General features: G+C 46.5%; 1 protein-coding gene across 1 annotated transcript in view; it reads left to right on the forward strand.

Moving 5' to 3' along the window:
• The first annotated feature begins 347 nt into the window (after window positions 1–347).
• The window catches only part of ZNF385A (zinc finger protein 385A), an 80,709-nt gene continuing 60,639 nt past the window's right edge, over window positions 348–20,417 (forward strand). Inside the window, exon 1 of the mRNA XM_066617089.1 lies at window positions 348–434. Within this exon, the coding sequence (XP_066473186.1) occupies window positions 348–434 (87 nt within the window). The remainder of the gene's footprint in view (window positions 435–20,417) is intronic.

Genomic DNA, 20,417 nt, shown 5'->3' on the forward strand with positions numbered 1-20,417 from the left:
AAAAATCTGTGTTTATGCTAAACTATTCAGATTGTTCTGTCTGTTCAGAAAAAAAAGTGTGCATTCAAGTGTAGTGGTGTTGAAATGTTTATGTACAGCATGTAGTTACTGTAGGCCCTTCAGAAAATGCACAGTAGTGTTGATTTAAATCTCCCCGCTCATTTACATTCTTGTTCAATTCCAACTTGCTAGGTTTTGATTGGTTCATAGCCCTCCTTTCTCGGCTTTGAATCCTGACCTCTGTGTTGTCAGGAAATCTGTTTACAATTCTCTTTGTCTCTCCTTGCCTAGGCAGCCTAAGTCGAGCGGGCCCAATCCCGGCCATCCTGCGCCCACCGCCTGCCATGATGCAGCCGCCCCTCGATCTCAAGCCTTTCCTGTCGTTCCCCATGGAGGCGCAGCCGGCCGTGGGTCTCTTCCCGGGTTTCAACACGGTAAGGCCGTGGCTGCTTCCGGCCCAGGAGGTGCAGGCTCGGGTAGGACTGTTTGTATAACTCCTCCCACTTTCCTCCTTCTCTTCCTCTGCCCCCACCAGAGAAAGGGGCTTTGACCTGGACACCTGGGCCCTGGGAATGCCAGGTGAGGCACCCAGGAAACATAAGCTGGGGTGGTGGTACGCTAGCCTAGTTTCAGTGCACATCTTAGGTAGGGATGTTGACTGTACCTGCTCTAGGTACTTGCTCCAAATAGCTTGCTGAAGGAGGCAGCATCGTCTCACTTGGCAGGATGAAATGGACAATTTGTTGACCAAGTGGTTACACACACACTGATATAATTTTCCACTTGGAAGATGGTTGTCTGTATCTACTTTGTTTCATGGAAGGACCTTGTGAGTTGCAGTAGAGCCCAGCACATGTTGGGATTTGGGGGTCAGTAATAACACCAACATTGTTAGGCTTATTTTGGAGTTTACTGGCTCTCCAGAGCCTGATTCTGGCTGCCAGCCAAATTTCAGTCTTACTGGTCAGGCCAGTAAAAACAATGGCTGGCTGACAACAATGTAGCCCTTGATGTGTGCAGTTCGAGGAGGTTAATGTTCACTGCATGAATGCATCTGACCTTGACCTTGCCAGTTTGCACGTGTTGATGGTTACAATCTTGTGCTGGTGCATGAATACACCTGACCTCATCAATCTGGACACACATTATGGGCTATGTTGCATGAGTTCTAGTTGCATGAGTGCACCTGACTGCTAAAATATCAGGTACCATGTGGCCTGTCTAATGCTTGCTTCCTTGTTCTGAGTTCAAGTCACCACCTAGAAAGATCATGTGACGGCACCCAGATCTTTGGGAACCAGGACCTCGTATGTTACATTTTGATACAGGGAAGCCATGGGCCTTTCTCAGTCCCCTCTCCTTCTGTAGGGAGAGGGTGTGTGTACTCCCAACCAACCGGGGTCTTTCCTTATTTGAAAAATGTGGAACATTTGCCTGTATTGGAGTGCCCTCTGCTGGTAGGAGTCAGAAACTAGATGTTCTGTCTGGCTGCAGGGAGGTTGTGATTGTCATGTCTTTTGTGATTTATGGATTGACTTTAGATCTTGATCCTGCCCCATTCAAAAACAAAATCTGAACAGCATTTCCAGTGGGAAAGGAAATAGACTAGAGCCATACACTTCTGTTAGTAGATTGATAGCCCAATCCTGTGTATGTCTACTCAGAAGTAAGTCTCATTGAGTTCAATAGGACTTACTCCTTTGTAAGTACAGTAGAACCTCCGAAGTTGACCACCTCTCTATATTGACCACCTCCTTAAGTTGACCTAATTTTCACAGTATGGACAGACACTACATATACACTATGGGAGACCAACCTCTCTATATTGACCACCTCCATAAGTTAGAACATAAGAACATAAGAACAGCCCCACTGGATCAGGCCATAGGCCCATCTAGTCCAGCTTCCTGTATCTCACAGCAGCCCACCAAATGCCCCAGGGAGCACACCAGATAACAAGAGACCTCATCCTGGTGCCCTCCCTTGCATCTGGCATTCTGACATAACCCATTTCTAAAATCAGGAGGTTGCGCATACACATCATGGCTTGTACCCCATAATGGATTTTTCCTCCAGAAACTTGTCCAATCCCCTTTTAAAGGCGTCTAGGCTAGACGCCATCACCACATCCTGTGGCAAGGAGTTCCACAGACCGACCACACGATGAGTAAAGAAATATTTTCTTTTGTCTGTCCTAACCCGCCCAACACTCAATTTTAGTGGATTTCCCCTGGTTCTGGTATTATGTGAGAGTGTAAAGAGCATCTCCCTATCCACTCTGTCCATGCCCTGTATAATTTTGTATGTCTCAATCATGTCCCCCCTCAGGCGTCTCTTTTCTAGGCTGAAGAGGCCCAAACGCCGTAGCCTTTCCTCATAAGGAAGGTGCCCCAGCCCCGTAATCATCTTAGTTGCTCTCTTTTGCATCTTTTCCATTTCCACTATGTCTTTTTTGAGATGCAGTGACCAGAACTGGACACAATACTCCAGGTGTGGCCTTACCATAGATTTGTACAATAGCATTATAATACTAGCCGTTTTGTTCTCAATACCCTTCCTAATGATTGGTCAAGTTGTATCTTGACCACTTCAACCATTGCACAGAGTATTAATTTACCCTCCATAAGTTGCCCACTGAATGCGATACTGTGGGCCTGTGTTTTGTCTGGTTTGTCCCATCTTGGAAAAGCAAGAAGCCACGTGACAATCCCTCCCCTATGCCTGCTAGCGTGTGTGTGAAAGGGTTTTTATAGGTGGGCACATTGCACATAGCCGACAGACCTGCGCCGGCTGCCAATTGTACCTGGACATGTACCAAGTTGTGAGGGACATGAGGTTGCTTGTGCATAGCGAAGTCACTGTCCTTTCACTTTGGTTCCCATCACCAGTGCATTACTTTACACTTATATTGAAACACAACTGCTATTTTGCTGCCTACTAGGTCCAAGGTGGTGGTTTTGGAGGACTCCTGTTCGGCACCCTGGCCCTTGAGGTGTGGGGTGCCACAGGGTTCTATATTGCCCCCCATGTTGTTTAACATCTACATGAAACCGCTGGGAGAGGTCATCCGGGGATTTGGAGTTGGGTGCCATCAAGTATGCTGATGACACTCAGCTCTATCTCTCCTTTCCACCTGACTCCAGGGTGGCTGTCTCTGTCCTGGAGCGTTGCCTGGAGGCAGTTGGGATCTGGAAGAGGGCGAACAAGCTGAGATTAAATCCGGATAAGACAGAGGTCCTCCTGGTGCAGAAATCCATGATGCGGGTGCTGGACTATCGCCCTGCTCTGAATGGGGTTGCACTCCCCCTGAAAGAGCAGGTTCACAGCTTGGGGGTTCTCCTGGACTCGCAGCTCCTCCTGGATGTCCAGGTGTCAGCTGTGGCCAGGGGTGCCTTTGCCCAGCTTCGGCTGGTGCGCCAGCTGCGGCCTTACTTGTCTCAGGCGGATCTGGCCACGGTGGTGCATGCCATAGTGACCTCAAGATTAGATTATTGTAACACGCTTTGCGTGGGGCTGCCCCTGAAGACGGTCTGGAAGCTACAGCTAGTGCAGAATGCGGCAGCTCATGTAGTTGCTGGGGGTTGGTGGTTTGACTCTGTCATGCTGCTACTCCAGCGGCTGCACTGGCTGCCCATTCGTTTCCGGGCTGAATTCAAGGTGCTGGTTATGACCTTTAAAGCCCTAAACGGCTTGGGACCAGCTTATTTGAGAGACCGCCTTCTTCCATATAATCTGGTTCGTTCTCTAAGGTCATCAGAAGGGGCCCTGCTGGTTGTGCCATCATTGAGAGTGGTGAAGGGAATGGAGGCCAGAAACAGGGCCTTTTTGGTGGTGGCACCTGCACTATGGAATTCCCTCCCCTTTGAACTGAGAGCTGCTTCCTCATTATTAGCGTTCTGGCGGGACCTGAAGACTTTTTTATTCAGGAAAGCCTTCGAGGCACCATAACGGCTGTTATAAATTTGTCTTTTACTGCATGCCATGTATTTTATCCATGTATTTTATCTTGTTTTAATTGTTTTAACTGTTTTGTATTTTTAATCTTTATCTGCTGTTTTGTATTTTTAACCTGATTGTTAGCTGCCTTGGGTGCCCTTCGGGGAGAAAAGCGGAAAATAAATCAAATAAATAAATAAATACTCTCCCAGTTTGGAGAGATCCTTCTGGAGCACTTCACAATCCCTTCTGGTCTTCACCACTCAGAAAAGTTTAGTGTCATCTACAAACTTGTCCACCTCCCTGCTTATCCCTGTTTCCAGGTCATTTATGAAGATGTTGAAAAGTACCAGTCCCAGAACAGATCCTTGAGGCACTCCACTTTCCACCTCTCTCCACTTTTTTTGTCAATTGCCCATTGACACCCACTCTCTGTTTCCTGGTGCTCAAACAGTTCCCAATCCATGAGACGACCTATCCTCTTATTCCCTGACTGTGGAGTTTTCTCAACAGCTTTTAGTGAGGGAGTGTATCAAACACCTTCTGGCATTTAGTGAATCTGAGGAGACCCAGTGGAGGCCAGGTAGCCTAAGTAAAAAAGTGTTTTTGGTTTTTTTTTAGCTGTTGGGGCTATGTAACATGCTATGGGCTGGCAAGGGATAGCATTGGTCTGCCTGTCTGCTATGAAACCAAGTATTTTTTTTTAACTTGCAATTTTTTTTTAAGCTTATGAATTTCCAGTTGTTTTTTTAAACACTGATTGTGGGCTGTTTATTCTCTGCCTCTTGATATAGATATAGATGATATAAATAGTAAGCATCACTTACTATTTATAAAGTGAGAAAAGGATCAATTCTCATTGATATTTGCAATAAAACTTTTTAAAATCCAATCTAAATAATAATTTGGCCTTGCATTTGTTGTCCTGGGAACTAAACATGATAATATTTAAATGCCTTTTTCCCGTATGTTGACCACCTCCCTATGTTGACCAATTTCCACCACTCCCTTGGGTGGTCAACTTAAAGAGGTTCTATTGTATGCATTGGATTGCAGCCTTAGCCAGGAAGATCCTGCCTAATCTTTAGCACCAGATGGTGACAATGGTAAAGTGCAATTTGCCTTTCCCAGTTTGAAGAGACACTTGGCCAACAGACTGAGAAAAAGAGGCAAAGAAGGAAGGCCCATAGCCAGGGAGACAGACCAGGGACAGACTGCACTTGCTCCCGGTGTGGAAGGGACTGTCACTCCAGAATCGGCCTTTTCAGCCACACTAGACGCTGTTCCAGAACCACCTTTCAGAGCGCGATACCATAGTCTTTCGAGACTGAAGGTTGCCAACATACAATTTGCAGTGAAAAGGGGAGGGCAAGAGTTGGGCCATTAACTCTTTCTTTATCTGATGCTTTCCCCCAGTCAGAATTCTAGATGCACATTTGCTGCATCATGAGGAAAAGTGGTCAGATTAAGGGGGAAAGGGTTGCAGCTAGGGGAAAGAGTTAGAACCCACCTCGCCTCCCCATTTCTTCACTGCAGATTGTGTTTTGTAGCTTTTCGACAACTGTTTTGTCACCAGATGCCTAGTTCAGCCCTAGCAAACCACAAAGTTCAACTGTGCATCCTACTGGTACCAGCTGCTTGTTCTATCAGAGAGTTACCAGCAGGAGGAGCTACTGTCCTTCCAGGCTCTGCTGGGATGGTCAGTGCTGTCCAGCCAAAGTTGTTGGAGATGGTGGCTGTCAGGCACCATTGACTTTATACTTGGAAAATAAGAAAAAGAACAACAGGAGAGTCATCTGTCCTAGACTAAACTGAGTTCCTCTAGGCTTGGAGAACTGGGGGCTCTTCTAAAAGGGATAGCAAACTATAGCAATTGTACCAAATAACAGAGCTACTCAAATCTGCAATAAGAAAACTAAAATTAAAATATTTTTGTTAATGAAGGCATTATCTCCTCTTGCTCTCAGTCCTGGGGGAGGGGGCAGGAGAGAGTTTCTCTAGGCCCCACCAGAAGAGCTTGGAAGTTATAAAGCTTCATACTTGGGTTTCAAAATACTGCCCTGTTCCATCCCACACCCAGCACCATCACAAAACACCTTCCCTGCTGTATCTGTCTGCCACTGGCCAAGAGAGGCTGTTCCTAAATCTTTCCTGATATAGGAACTCTGGGAACTCTCCTGGAGACGTTCAGTTCAACAGCATATTTTTTCTCAGGAGTGAATTGTCTAATTGGAATGTGGAAAACCCACATTCTCAAACTTCTCAAAGACCCAGATTCTCAAACTTGAAAAATTTGCCTGGTTTTTGAATTTGTGTAATGCTTGTTCCTGCTGGGGGTTTAATATATACTCTGACTTTCCTTTTCCATGCTGCTGGCACTTGGTGCCAGTCTGTTCTATATAGCTTAAGACATTATGGGCGCAATCCTAAACATGCCTTATGCCGACCCAAGTTCCTTGGGCCGCCATAGGAGGGTAGCAAACGTTCCGTAAAGCACATTTGTGCCTCTGTGGAAGGAAGCCGCGTCGGCGCATGTAGATGTGCCAACATGCGGAGGCTGGCAGAAGCCTCCGCAGCAGCTTCCTCGCCACTGCTTGTGTCGGTGCGGGTGCGCCGAGACAAGCAGCAACGGTAGGCATGGCGGGGGTAGGAGGCGGGAGAGGGCGTTTCTGGGTGGGGGAGGGCAGGCGATGGGCGGCTCCGGGGGCAGGCATGCGGGGAGTGGGGGGCGGGGCTGGGACCCTGCAGTTATACCGGATCCCAGACCCCGTCCCCATGGAGGTAGTGGTGCAGTTCCGAGGAGACTCATTGGGGCCAGCAGCCCTTACCCAGGGGTAAGGGGAAGAGCTTCCTCTTGCCCCTGGCTGAGTTGCTGCAGCCAGTGAATCTGCGTTGGATGCAGTGCAACCCTCCTGGCTTGCCTGCTCCAGCACAGGTTTGGATTGTGCCCTAAGATGCCTTAGAAAAACTACAGCTGCAGAAAGTTAGTTTGTTCTTTTTCTCCCTTAATATTTCATCCAAGACATCCTATCTATCCCTTGAGGCACCTCACTATGGGAAACTCTGAATTTTGCAATGGATGGAATGCAAGTCAACTGATTGCTCCCAAAGCTTGCTGGACACGGTAGTTATATCATCAAGAAATAAAGTCAAGCCACTCGTGGCACCTTAGTGACAATGACCATCTCTGGACTTTCCCTTCATCTTGGGAAGAGACCTGTTCCGACACCTTCTCCTGTGTCCCCAGATGAAAAACATATGGTTTCCTCAATTGTCCCACAGCAAAGTGGGACAAAAATAGGAATTTTTTTTGGTATGTATAAAAGATATGCTTGGGGCTTTATGTCCTCCCCCCATAAAAGAGGCAGGACTCTTTGGGAGCTTTTTAATAAATGCTTTTAAAAGAGAATTTTCACTTCTCATGTCAACATACAATACCTCAAAAGACAAGTGTATGTCTCAAAAGTTAGAGGGAACAGCATGTGTACACATACTGTGTGCCTGCTGTGTGCCTGCTATTAATGGCTCTTAAGGCCTACTTAAGATATCTATTACTAAGAGCCACATTGGTGTCCATTCACTGTGGGAACATACTTTGGCTGATTGAACCTGTCAGTTTTCTTGAATTATTGTTATTGGTATTTTTATTATTAAAATACTACTACTAATAAAACAATACTATTTTTATACTGGTTTTCAGTTTTAAAAAAAGTTCACAAAGTAGTTTACATGGCAAAACAAATGGGGGAAAAATTGGTTTCCTGTACCAAAGCGAATCACAATCCTGAGAGAGAAAGAGAAAGCATTAAAGAGCCATTGGAAAAGAGGCTATGCTGGGATTAATTGGTGCAGTTGCTCTCCCATATAAGAGAGCCATCATGTTTCAAAAGATGTCTCTTTGCACAGCTAGCAAGGGACAAGTTCGGTTGACAGATGAAATATATATGGTGAGGAAGAGGATCAGAATAATGGCCAAGGTATGCTTGTGGTTAGGTGTTTCAGTCTTGGAAGATTATTTTCCTGACACAAAAGGGCCGAATTACATGTTCAGTGATCAGAAGAGCTCCCAGTGTAGTTCCCATTTTGTAAAAACAAATCCCCCTTCTGATTTGTATTGATGCCATGCTGCGGAGATTGTGCTGCTTTTTGAAAAAGGAAGAGGAAGATGCAATGGGAGAGCTCCCCTATAATGTCTGCTTTGGTTCTTAGAACAGGTGGATCCTAGTTGTCTCAGGGTAGTGCGGTAGTGCGGTCACAACCCAGCTCACGCCTCATAAGATGTGGAGCCTTGCATGTTTGTGAAATCCCTTGGTAATTCGATCTTGGTGAAGGAGGAGGAGCCTACTCTTTTTATGCAGATCAGATGTAGTTTGGATTAGCTGTTCCATATGTATTAAGTGTCTCTTTGGGTGCACAGGAGATGCCTAACTAGATCAGATCGGATCAGGTTGTGGCTACAGTGGCACATGTCTCAAGTGTATCTTGTCTAAAGAATGGCAAATACTCTTCAGCAGTCATAGATGAAAATAGGATCTGCTTGGTTTAGGACAGTATGAATCAGCTGGAGATGGATCTGAGAGTCTGAGGCTGAAATTCTACGTACATTTAACTGGGAGTAAACCCCATTGAAGATAATGGAACTTACTTCCAAGTAGAGATGCATAGGATTGTGCTCTAAGTTAAAATACTTCCTCAGTCAGGGTCTTGCTGACCTTGACTTGTTCCATGCCCTCTCTAAGAAAAATGTGGGGTTGCTACCTTTTCTACAACTGAATGTTGTTGTCTATAACAGCATCTTGATATGTAGGATCATCTAGTGAGGATGCTGATCTCCAAGCTGTGATAAGCTTCAGGATGGAAGTATGATGATTTCTGCGTCTTAACCTGCTGTTAAAGGCTGGATCCCCCTCCTGCCATTAGTTGCAACTTTAAAGTTTGTACAGCATTTGGTATACCCAGATGAGTTCTTTGCTAGTGATAATTATTATTAATTGACCCAGCATAATTTAAGTGCTTTTAGGTTGCATCGATTTTGCTTGGAGTAAAACATGTGCTTAACTCTCTCCAGTTGAAATCCCTAAGACATACAAGCTGATCTATACTGTGTTTACTCAAAAGTTAGTACCATTATTTTCAGTGGGATCTTCCAAGTAGACAGGCTTATGCTAGCAGACTTATGCATATATCACTGAATGGCTTACTCCTTAGAAAGTGTGTTTAGAATTACAGCCTTGAGTCCTTAACTATTGGCTGGATTCTGCCCATAATTGCAAATATTATCCTATAGTCCTGTATTACATTTCTCCAAACCCCTGGCAATGTGGTTGGTTTAGAAGAACTTGTGGACATTCTCAGACCTCTAGTTTTCTTAAAGTATGATCAGGCTCACACAGTCTATAAAGGATTAAATTGGGAAGAGCTGACACCCCCCTTCTGATATGGTTTGCAGCCTTGCCCTAAAGTCCCCCTTTCCTATGCTGGAATCTGTCCCACATCTATCAAATGGGCCTGGAGGTGGGGAGTACAGCACTATAATAGTGGCCTGCTGACACAAGACAATTTTAAAAGCATGTGCAGATGGGGTGGCCAGGGTGCAACCTGGAGATTCACAAGCCCTGTTGTTTGAATCGAATGAAATGTGCAAACCATGTGAAAGCTTCTCTGCAGTCCTCAAAAGACCCTCATTAACTGGAGAAGTCACCTCTGTTCCTCCTGTGTCCTGTTGCTCATGCCTCTCCTCTGCTGCAGCAAGCAAGACTTCAGGCTTGTCTCCTAGTGGCGGGGGTGGGGGAAAGAAGGTCAAGACCTGAAAGAATATGAAGCAGAAGTGGCACAGCACTAGCTGTATCCTTTCCACTCCAAAAGGTAAAGGTGCAAGTTCTGCCTTCCACCTCTGGCATCTCTGCTTGAATGTCAGAAGTGCTATATAATAGTGGGTGGAAAAGGCAGCATTTCTAATGTATATGCAAAGGCCATCAATGGGGTGAGGTGGATCTTGTAGCTAGCTAGTGCTTCTCTAGGGGGTTGAAGGTATACTGTATATGCGTGTACACATAGGTGTGATTTGTTTAAAAAAAGAAAAAACACCACAATAGTAGGATCTAAAATGCTGCTTGGTTTGTTGTGGAGGGGGAGAAGTGTTATGTAGGGCTCACTCCCTGCAAATGTGTATGATGAAGTGATACTGTAAGAATATGAATTGTGAGCCAGGAAGTCCCTGTTCAAAGGTCACCCCACAGACTCATTAGGTGCCATGGGTAAGCTGCTGTCAGCCTCATCATCTCCCCCCCCCCCCCCAGCCATTTGCCACCCTGGGAAGGGAGGTTGAATGATACTAGCTTGTTTTACTGGGTTGGCTGTAAGGATTACTGAGGAATTTCTCCAAGTGCTTCATTGAACCGTGATAAAAACAGGCTTGGACAGGGCTTTTCACACAGGCCAGTGGGAGTGTGTGTGCATGTAGGAATGTGTGTGCATTCCATTTTAGAAATGGGCTATGTCAGAATGCCAGATGCAGGAGAGGGCACCAGGATGAGGTCTCTTGTTATCTGGTGTGCTCCCTGGGGCATTTGGTGGGCCGCTGTGAGATACAGGAAGCTGAACTAGATGGGCCTATGGCCTGATCCAGTGGGGCTGTTCTTATGTGCTGCACAGGTGAGGCTTTCTGTTTCAGTCAAGGGGTGGGCCGGGTCATGCCATGGGGAAGAAGGGGAAAGGCACTCTGTGCATGCTTAGTGGCACCAGGTCGCGCCCTGCCCCTGCAGAGAGGGGCCTGGGCTGAACTGGGGCTCCCACCTGTGAGTGAGGAGAGAGGTGCAGGGCTGTGGTTCCAGTGCAGAGGATGCCTCCCCCTGCGGGATTCTCTGGGGTGAGTCTGAATTGGGGTGGATGTTGCCAAGGGAGGTGCGCTCCCCTCCGCCCTGCCGCCGCTCACCGGCCTGCCCTGCGGCCAGAGGGTGGGAGGGCGATGGGTTCTCTCGCTCCTCCCCGGCCTGGGAAGGAGGAGGGCTCTCGGCTCACGCGCTGCAGCCGGGATGCACCGGGGGCTCGGCCGGAGTAGGCAACGCCGCGAAGGTGCACGGGGTAAGGAGGCGCGCGCTGGGAGCCTGATCCAGGGCGGGGCTGGGGCGCTGCGGACGGGGTGGGGGGCGCGAAGGAGTTCGGGCGCTGCCGTGGCTGCCTCTGGCTGCGCTGCTTTCTCGGAACCGGCTCTTGTCGGACGCTCCCCCCTCGCCCCATCACATGGACGTGGCCCTCTCTGGCTCCTCACGCCCCTCCCCAGCTTTACCCAGAGTTTTGTATGCAGGGATGTGGGGGAGCAGTGCATTGGGGGTTCCTTTCTGCAGCCACGGGATGGGGCGGTGGTGCCCCCCCCCCCATTGCTTCCCTGGCAGGATTTTGGTTTCCTGCATTCACAGCAAGGCAAAAATGGGACCCTGATGTGAGTTTGGAGGCAACCTGCAAAAAAGAACCTGTGGTCCTGATGCTTCTCTCTACCCACTAGGCAGTATTCCCTTCTCCAGCAGAAAGCATCCTCCTGGCTCACTGCTGGAATTCATTACATCCAGTTCCTTTCCCTGGAGTCGGAGTTCTTTGACCTGCTGTCTGCATCCTCTTTTTCCCAGGGCAGGGGAGAGAGCCCAGGGAGTCCCTGGACTGGCCCTGTGCCACTAGCCTCTAGTACTGTCTTGAGAGCTGGGAGTGGTCTCCAAGAATCCTGGGATCCTGCCTGAACTACTCAGTCTCACTGCATTTCCCACAGTTGGGGGGGGGGGGTGTTCTGGTACTCCCTTGTGTCCAAAATCCCAATTTTGCTTGTAAAGAGACTGGCAGTGGTATATGGGAAAAGATTCAGGCTTCTGGCTTGGGGGGGGGGGCAACTGAGTTGAGGAGCACTGCAACAAATCTTCCTTGGGACAGGTGAGGGGAAGCTCATCTCTGTCAGTTACTCTTCTCTGTTGGGGTTTGTATCAACCTTGCCAAATACTGAAGACTGATGCTCCCAGCAGGCAAGCAAGCTTATCATTATACTACCTCCCCCCCCCCAGCCTCATTATCTGCTGTACTCAAGTTTGAAAGCAGATATAACTACACCAGTCCCCAACTCCAGTTCAAACCTTGGAGCCCATGGCACATGGCTGTCTTTTCCTATTCCTCAGTTTATTGCATCCTGAGCTCATCTTCCAGAGCAAACAGGTGCCTTTGCACAGGGTCCAGTGGCTGCCCCATCTCCTGTTCTCCTCTTGCCTTCTATGAGGTGGCTGGAGCTGGGTGAACAGCTTGTAACCAAAGGACAGCCCTATATAACTTGTGGCAGATGTACACACACAGGTCCTTCCCTCAAGTCTTAGTGTAATGAGGAGGAATATGGACCCTGCTTTTCCTGGCCGCTGATGAGACTTTGAACCTCCCTTGCCTAAAAGAGCAACTAGGGCTTTTGCTGGGTTTGCATCATCCCCCCCCCCCACCATGAGTGCACGCACCTATGCATACAAAGTACACTAACGGGCTTCATAGTCCTTCCTGCCATTCCATCCTCCCCTTGCTCATTCCCAGCTGATAATAAATATGCACCTGATATCAAGGCCTTGTGCAGCCCCCCTCTTCCCTCCCCAGCATTTTTGGATATATGCTGCAAATCCCACAGTCATTCTACCATCCTCTCATCCCCACCCCCAAGATGTTGTGTTATACTTCCTCTGATCCTTTCAGCTGGCAGCTGGCTTCCCTGCCACTATTCTTCATTGATTCTCATTTTTCCACTTCACTCTGGCTCCTTTTCATCCTGGCATCTAAAATGCTTTGCAACTACTGTTCAGTCTCAAAACACTGTCCAGGCAATGAGGAGGAGGGAGAGGAGGATGGAACTGTCCAAGGCTGGGAATAGAGACTGACTAGGGATCTCAGCCTTGTGCCCCACTTAAACTCTCTTCTGGAAATGTGTATGGAATGAAACCAAGAAATCTTGACTTCCAAATCTCCTACCCCCCCTATGCCTTTGCTCATCACTCCTGGATTTTTCACAGCTCCCAAATTTCAAGTGGCACACAGAGACCATGGCTCCCAGATTACCTGCCTCCCAACTATTACTACTAGTCACCTCCTTCTCTTCCAGATTTGGGGGGACAACTACGACGACACAGGAACCTTGGCTATCTTTCTCACAGACTCCAGAATTGCTGGACACATTTTCTGAGCTGAAGATACAAGCCAAAGAGCCCTACTGCTTTAACCCAATAATTCCCAAATGTTGTGCCATGAGAAAATAGTTGGCCACGAGAAATGTAACTAACTAACCAAATGCTGACATGAGCCTGAAGTACCTGCCTCAAATGGGACTGCTCCTCTTTGCAGGACTCACAGCTCTACCTTGCCTTCTTCCAAGAAGCCTCTTTTGGGAACAGGCAATTCTGCTGTGTGTCTGCAGTGGATTTGATTGGATCATTCATTCATTCACTCCTGATGTGGCAGAATTTCCTGCCTCCATAGAGATTGTATGTTGAATCTCTGCATGAGTTGCTGCGCTGGGCTTTCCTCTAGGACCCATGGTTAGATCAGTGACTCTTACATAAACACGGGTTGGGCTCCTCCAAGGCTAATTTCTGCTTTTGTGTTCTCTAAATGTGAAATTTCACACCCTACACAACTATGTGATTTTTTTTTAATGTGTAAACTAGCATGTAGAGGGCAGTCTGGATTGGGAACATGGCAGAAAGGGGGAGCTTTAAACCCTTCATTCCTGTCATCATCCCAAAATACATAGGTTGCAATAGCAGTTGCTATTTGACCTGGGAGAAAAGCACTAATTGACACCAAAGTGATGGCTTTCTGCTTTTAGGAGTTTCTGATATACAATTTGACCCTAAAACAATTTGAATTGGTGTGTTGCTTCCAAGCCCGATTCAGAGGGGGAAACGTGTTCAGTAATTAGACTGTTGTTCTAAACAATGCACTCCATGCTTCTCTCGAATTTGAGACCAGAACTGGAAATTCTGGCTTTTAGCTTGTCTTGATTTAGACTGTATTTCTCTTGCTTCTGAGGTTTTATTACCAGAAGGTAATGCAGAGCTGTCAAGGGAACCATCAAGGCCATTCTGTATTTCAGGCAGAACAAATTGTGAATTGGTGGAAGAATGCCCTTGGTGGTTGAGAAAGCAGCCTCTGCTACGTAGAAACAGAGGCTGCATGTGTATGAGCATGTATGCGCACTGGAAAAGAGGGCACAGTTCCTGGGATTGACTGGAGTGAGGTCTGCATCTGTGGTCTAGTAACTCTTCCTGAGTAGTCAACCTGAGTAGTCAACCTCTGGCTGAGCTATGTCGCTTCAGAAGGCACACATGACTGAATGCTTTTCCATACATAAAAATTCCCTGCACATAGTAAGCTAGCATGAAAAGGATTAGAGCCTAGCTTAGCCTCCCTGACATTCTAGTTCTCTGTGTGTAGGGAACGCTTGTGAATGGAAGGGCATTCAATCATTCAAGCTCCCACTGTAGTCTGAAGCAAGCAGAGGTCAATCACAGGTTTGCTACCTCAGGCCCATGTCTCTTTTCAGCACAGGAAGGTGAAAAAGTCCCCTGGTGCCAGGGTCAGATGCGAAGACCAAGGTGGCTATTTCTGGCCTGGGTATTATTTTGAGCTGTTAGCTGCTGAATGTGGAGTTTCTGCTAGTTGGATGTCATGACAAGATGTAGTTACATCTCTACCCGGCGGGTGCCAGCGCTATGCTCTTGAATAGATACCGCAGGCTGCCTGCAGCCAAGCGCAGGCAGCCTGAGACAATTGCCATTCTCCTGCTTGGCCTTGCTTACTTGTTGTCAGGGGAAGAAAATGCTGGCTGCCAGCTCTCTTAGGATAATCTCACAGTTTGGGAAGCTCACAGGCATCTAATAATGAGACATGCTTCCCTGCCTGGAAAATCTTGTTGCACTATAAGGAGCCTTTGGGCAAGCAGCTGCTTCTGGGGAGGAGCTCTCCAGGCTGTGGTGCGGGGTGGGGAATAGAAAGATGTAGTACTTGCTTATACAGCAGAGAACTAAAGAGAAGAAGGCGGGGAATTCTTCCAGGCTTGCTTGCTCCCTGCTGAATTTACTGTGCTGTTCTGCTATGGGGTTGCCAGGCTTTGAAAAAGAACACTGTGCTTTTCCATAAGGCAACTTCATCTGGTCTTCAGATCCTGATTTCACAGAATCCTCTCTCTCCTTCCAATTCTTGTTAATGAAGCAATTGAAGGGAACTTGCCACTGCATGTGTATTCCAGGGGTTACTGACCCCTGAGGAAGGCAGCAGGTGGCAGAGAATTACAACTGCAGAAATAGAACTCTGGAGCAGTTTCTGCAGAATTACAACCTTCCGTATGAGGAAAGGCTACTGCGTTTGGGCCTCTTCAGCCTAGAAAAGAGGCGCCTGAGGGGGGACATGATTGAGACATACAAAATTATGCACGGGAAGGATAAAGTGGATAGAGAGATGCTCTTTGCACTCTCACATAACACCAGAACCAGGGGACATCCATTAAAATTGAGTGTTGGGAGAGTTAGGACAGACAAAAGAAAATATTTCTTTACTCAGCGTGCGGTTGGTCTGTGGAACTCCTTGCCGCAGGATGTGGTGATGGCATCTAGCCTAGATGCCTTTAAAAGAGGATTGGACAAGTTTCTGGAGGAAAAATCCATTACAGGTTACAAGCCATGATGTGTATGTGCAACCTCCTGATTTTAGAAATGGGCTATGTCAGAATGCCAGATGCAAGGGAGGGCACCAGGATGAGGTCTCTTGTTATCTGGTGTGCTCCCTGGGGCATTTGGTGGGCCGCTGTGAGATACAGGAAGCTGGACTAGATGGGCCTATGGCCTGATCCAGTGGGGCTGTTCTTATGTTCTTAACCTTGGCTTCAAGTCTTGGGAGAGGAAGTAATAGCATACAGATGGAAGGTAGGAGGCCCCAGTAACTTCTAATTGGCTGGACAGAGTGTGGAATTGTGAATGGTGGGTTTACATCTTCCTGGGCTGTGGCGCAGAAGGACTTTTAAAATGCTTCACATTGAGTTGGGGGGAATGTTGAATCTGCTCTGGATTCTCAAGAGAGGATGGTCAGGTCAGTAGCAGAGTGGGTATTCAGATTATACCTGGGTCTGTTCATCATTCCAGGAAGTGGGTCTACTACTAGGAGGTAGTGATATAATGTGGATAGATTTACTTGTCTCTGCAGTCAGCTCTGGAGATGGATTTGGATCCATTTGCTGCAGGGTTTCTGTGTGTCTCAGATTAGGAACACTCTGGAAGTCAGGATTGCTGGGGTCTCACCTGAAAACAGACTAGAAATCCATTCATGTTGCTGATGCACCTGGATGCACTCACAATCATGGTGGCCCAGGGATGGACTTTTTCTTCTCACTGAATATTAAGCTGTGAAGTGGAGATTCTAATCTAAATGAATGTGAAACCAGGGCCTTTCAAATGTGATGGCTGATGCCCAATCTGTATGTGGCATTTCAGGGGACAGGGAACCTGTGGCTAAACTCAGGGGAGAAGGGCTGTGTCTGAGAACGAACACCTCTGGATTGATCCCATTCCCAGCCCGAAGACACCAGAAAAATTGGTGGGAGTGTAGCATAAGGGGGGGAGAGGAAGATTCCAGTCTGGGGTCAAGGTTCCTGAGTTGCTTCGTCAGCAGCGATTGATGTTGTGAGGTGGGATCAATGTACGATATCGTATCTTGATATGTTGCAGTGAGATCAATTCCTCTGAATCGTAAAAGAAATTTAATGGTGTATACAATGAAGATTAGCAGTTGGGAGCCCCTAGGCACTGATAATCCAGTGGTGAAAGAGGGTTGTGGAGGAAGGAGGAGCTGCAGCAGTAATGGGAGTTAAAGACAGTCTTCTTCCTTGGAGTCCTCACCAATACTTATGTTCCCTTCTCAAAATGGCAGTCCAGAAAACCTACGAGTTGCTGACTTGGTGCCTATGCTGGGATTGTACTTTGGTTGCTATTTAAGTCGCGGAATTACTTAATTCTTATGCAGAGGAGGGACTCAAAGCAGGACTTCCAGAATTTCTGGCTTTCTTCTAGGGCAAAGGAGGTTTTGCATAGTTTTGGCTCTCCAATCTTCTTGGCTCCACATGCTGCTGTGATAGGCAGTCTACCAGCTCATCCCAGCTGGAAAAGTTTCACCACTGAACTTGTGAATGTTGTCAGTCTTGCAGACATTCTGTATGCCACATTCTGTATCCCTGCCCTGTCAGGGAAAGTTGTTGGAAAGACAAGGATAGAAGGAAGAGTTTGTTGTTTTCTGCGGCCCATGAACTGGCTGCTGTTCAATAGATACAAGATGTAATGACAGCCAGGCCCACCCATTTGAAAATCTTTGGAGTTAGAAAGATTCCATTTGAATTCAACCAGAGATGAGGTCTGTAATTCAATACTCAGCCTTAGGAAGTTATTGCAGAATGCCTCTGAGCATGTCTGAAGTGTCTTTGAATAACTGCTGCTAGTCTGTAGACAAAGAAAAAAGGTTTAGAGCAGCTCACAGTCCTGAACTTCAGTACCAAACTGAAAATTGGTTTGGCATTTCTTACCAAATAAGCTAGTTCAGTGGTTCTCAAACTTTTTAGAGGCTGCTGCCTGATTTATAAATGCAAGGGGTGTGACTGTAATGGAGATTGGGCAGCGGTGTTTCCCCCCCCAAGCAGCACCTTGTTTAACCCTTGATGCACTTCACCTAATCTGCTCTGTCAGTTTTGTCACGATCGCCGGTGGGTTCCAAAGCCCACAGTTTGAGAACCACTGCCCTACATCATTTTGATATTTGAAGCACTAATCCAATTGCATTGGTGCTAGGTACCCTGGAATCAGGCTTCCCCAACAGGACATGTAACTTCCAGGCAAGCTGGTGAACTAGTTCCTCTCTCTCTTTCCCCCTCCCTCCACAACAGACCGTTTTAGTCTTTCTGCTGTCTCTGGCAGCAGTTTTCTTTGCTTTCTCTTGGAAACCTGCCCCAAAAGGAGGGTTCAGAACTTCTCAGGGCAACCTGTTCCATTGTTCAGTCTTAATCTATTTGGATCATAGAGATGGAATTTGGAAGGGAACTGATGGATCATCCTGGCTAGTCTTTTGCGATGAGGCAGGATAACTTCTCCCCAAACATCTTCAGCAGTCCAGCCTTCTTTTGCAAACCACCAGAAAGTGACACCCAAATGTCATTAGGTAACTTATACTGTTCTAGTTAGATTATTCTTGTTAAGGTTTATCTGTCTGTGTCTTCCTGTAACTGAAAGTGAGACCCAGGAAGGAGATAGTGTAGTATATATCCCCATATATTCAGTGATAGGCATCCTAAAGTGCCTTCTCGGTTGAGGATACTGTTGTTTTGTAGCCAAGGAGAGCGCACACAAACTAGAGAACACAAACATGAACAGAAAACAAACTAGGGCATATCTACACTGCTGATTTAAATAGGCTTAACCACCACCAACAGGGAACTTTGGGAATTGTACTTCTATGAGGGTGGTCTGTGGGGGGCTTTATGGCACTCATCAGTCTACAGTTCCCAGGATTTGGGGGAGGGAGTCATTACGGGTGTAAAACTAATAAAACTTTGTAGCATAGCTCTGCCCAAAGACAATAAAAGGCTTAGCACTTGAGACATGTGAGGCAAGGCCAGTGCGGTGCAGCAGTCAGATCAGGATGACCTGGTTCAAATCTCTGCTGAACCCTTATGCTCACTGATTGACTTTGAGCCAGTTGCTCTTTCTTACCCCAACCTACCTCACAAGATTGTTGTGAAGATTATAAGGGCTGGGGGAACAACATGTGCAAAGCCCTAAAATCCTTGGAGGAAGAATGAGATAAAAGATAAATATGGACAAAGGAACTAGGTCTGTTAAGCTTGGACGTTATTTGCAAAGCAACTTTTTGTGTTTCTTGTTCTAGTCAACAGTGTGCAATCAGAGGCATTCTTAAGAAACTACAGTGCCTTTTCAGGGGGATCTCTCCCCCACTTACAGCAAAAAAGCTGGCTGGATGAACTGGGGTAAGTTGTTATGCTAAGGGTCCTGATGCTGAAATCCTCAGAACACTAACTATGATTGACTTGTGAGATTTCGCCTGGCAATGGCCTCATGTTTTCAGGTTGATTGATACTGCTATGAAAGATAGGCTTAATGGCTAGAAAGTTGGGGAGAAAAGAAAGGGCAGTTTTCTAAATTCTGATAACTAAGGCTATGGCTGTGCATTGCTGTAAAGGACTTGGGATAAACCCAGTTGCTGTTTTACAAATCTCTCCTTTTGAATTCCAGTCATACTCACTCTCTTGTAGATCACACACAAATGTAGGTTACCCTGATGTAAAAGCAGCCTTCAGCCTCTGGTTACTGCCAGCTTCTCAAATGTGTACGTTTTTATCACCCTGACAGTGATCAGCATTAAATAATATTGGGGATGTCTTGTTTACATTATATCCAGGTAGGGTTTTGAGTCTCCTCCTATAGAGCAACACCTTCAAATTGAGAACTGAAGTGAGTGGGTAGGCAAATGTGACTATTAATTTAAATCTGATCAGAAACCAGATTATTCATTTAAATATCTTCTTTATCTTTGGATCAGAAAGAGGAGTAAAGGCAAAAATAATAATTAATAAAAGCAATACATTTGGCTTTGTTTCCAGACGAAGTTGCAGTTACTTTACTGTAAGCTAGTTAAGTATGCATAGCATGTGAAGTGAATCTCAAGCTGTGAATTAGGAATCCCTGGTTTGAATGTTGCTTCTCCCATGAACTCACTAGCTGACCTTAGGCAAGGAAGTGCATTGTAACCATTAAGGGAATGGGATGGACTGAAGGGTCAGGAGGCTCTGTCCGGCCACAAAGCTCATTGTATGACCTTGGGCTTGTCCCCATCTCTCAGCTTCACAAGGGTGGTTGTCAAGGGAAAAGAGAATAGGAACATACAACATCCTAAGCGCTTTGGAGGAACAGTGAGGATAAAATGTAGTAATTAAATAAGCTATTCATTCCCACCTCAGTCCCACATCTGTATGTTAAGGATAAAACTGTTAAGGATAAAACAGCCTAACGGGGCTGTTGTAAAGCAATGTATGTGAAGTAACTTTCTAAAGCACTCTAATGCTAGATGTGATTGATTTTTCAAGTACTTGTCCTTGAGTTGATCAGTCAGGATGTATGGTCTTTCTCTGGCACGCATAGCTGCTGGAACAGAAGGAGCAGACCAGGAATTCATCTTGTAAGTTTGGCATGTGCTCATTTTTTAATAGGAAACTTCTTAGAAAGTTGGACCTGTAGCTTGAAATCATTACTCCGGTAAGAAGGGTGACCAGAGTGTTTTCAGGTATATTCCAAGTGAGATGGGCTAATGTTGTCCCAGTCTTCTAAAAGGGAAAAAGGAAGACCTGGAAATTACAGATTGGTCTAACTATGATATCTGGAAGATAGTAGGACAAGATCACAAAGCAGTCAATCTGT

This window comes from Tiliqua scincoides, chromosome 2, assembly GCF_035046505.1.
Source record: "Tiliqua scincoides isolate rTilSci1 chromosome 2, rTilSci1.hap2, whole genome shotgun sequence".
In the NCBI taxonomy this organism is placed as follows: domain Eukaryota; kingdom Metazoa; phylum Chordata; class Lepidosauria; order Squamata; family Scincidae; genus Tiliqua; species Tiliqua scincoides.